At 67.2% G+C, this 1,303-nt stretch overlaps 1 protein-coding gene across 1 annotated transcript in view; it reads left to right on the forward strand.

The window, feature by feature from the left end:
- The window catches only part of CHLNCDRAFT_135413 (hypothetical protein), a gene marked incomplete at both ends in the record, with an annotated part of 4,645 nt that extends 3,346 nt beyond the window's left edge, over positions 1–1,299 (forward strand). The window contains 4 exons of the mRNA XM_005846623.1: positions 160–250; positions 472–543; positions 907–1,044; positions 1,213–1,299. Of these exons, the coding sequence (XP_005846685.1) occupies positions 160–250; positions 472–543; positions 907–1,044; positions 1,213–1,299 (388 nt within the window). The remainder of the gene's footprint in view (positions 1–159; positions 251–471; positions 544–906; positions 1,045–1,212) is intronic.
- Positions 1,300–1,303: the final 4 nt, after the last annotated feature.

The following is a 1,303-nucleotide window of genomic DNA, read 5'->3' on the forward strand; positions in this document are numbered from 1 at the left end:
GACACCTGCAGCTGCCTGCCCTCCCCCCTGCTCGGGAATCCTGTGCTGCTGTGACCCTTCCCCTCCCTTATGTCTACACCAACACGCCGCCATGACACCCCTCCACCTCGAGGCAGCTCCCTCCCCCACTACCACTGCCTCGCCCTAACCTTGCTGCAGGATCTTGATGGTTGACGGCGATCACCGGGTGGCCAACCGAGATGTGGCGGCGGGGGACGAGCTGATCTACAACTACAACTACGACAAGCGGGTGGGTGGGGGGACGCGAGTGGTGGTGGTGGTGTGCTGCGAGCGTGTGGTGGCGGTAGTGCAGAAGGGGCAGGCGTTTTTAAGGAGGAAGGAGGGGCCGGGATGGAGAGCCCTGTGTCCAGGCTGGAAGGAGGGTGGAGGAGGCGAGGAGGCACGGCATGGCAGTAACCGTGCTGCGCGTTTCTTGCCCACCACTCCGGCTGCCCTCTGGCGCGTGCGCAGGTGGCCCCCGACTGGACGGTGGGCATGCAGCAGGAGGAGGAGGGCGGGCGGGGGCCGGCCAAGAAGACTGTGGTGAAGCGCCACGGCGGCCGGGCGGCGGGGGGGCAGCGGTGGCAGCGACCGCGACTGATGCCGGCGGCGGGCGGCAGAGAAGCAACCCAAACCCCAAACCGATCTGCGGATCACATCCCTGGAGATGCCAGATGCAACTGGGTAAATGTCCAGGCAGAGCAAAGCCGGAGAGGCATCCCCCATGCCTGTCATGTGGAAAGAAGCTGCTCTGCACATCCAAGGTTTGGGCCAAACCCCAAGCCCAGGAGGCTGTATTCACGTCCCTGGTAGCTGCCCCGGCCCAGCAGAGGTGCAGGCATCCGTCACTCAGCACCCACCCCTCATGCCAGTCCCTCCCCACTCCCCCCAGTGCTCTCCCTGCAGCTAGCCGGCTTGGCGCAGGGCCTGGCCCTTGCCCACGAGGCCAGCAGCAGCAGCAGCAGAGACAGAGGCGGCAGCATGGCGCAGGTCGGCAGCGCCGCGCCTGGCGGCGCCTCGCCCGTGCCTACAGGCAGCGCGACGGTGAGCCGCCCGGGGAGCAAGCGCCTGCAAGTGCAGCCGCCACCCCGATCAAGGAGCCACCAATTGCATGGGCACCCGCTTGCAATGGCGCCCTCCGATCGGCAGTGCGCAATGCAATGTGGCCTCTGCCCGCCCCTCAGTCCCCTCCTCCTCCCCTCGGCTGCGCAGGCAGGGCCCTTGGACAAGGGCTCCCTGGAGCTACACACACCACCGCCAGCCCCCGGCAGCATCGCAGCATCGCCCGCTGTTATGTGAAGCT

Source organism: Chlorella variabilis, assembly GCF_000147415.1.
Source record: "Chlorella variabilis unplaced genomic scaffold CHLNCscaffold_13, whole genome shotgun sequence".
Lineage (NCBI taxonomy): Eukaryota > Viridiplantae > Chlorophyta > Trebouxiophyceae > Chlorellales > Chlorellaceae > Chlorella > Chlorella variabilis.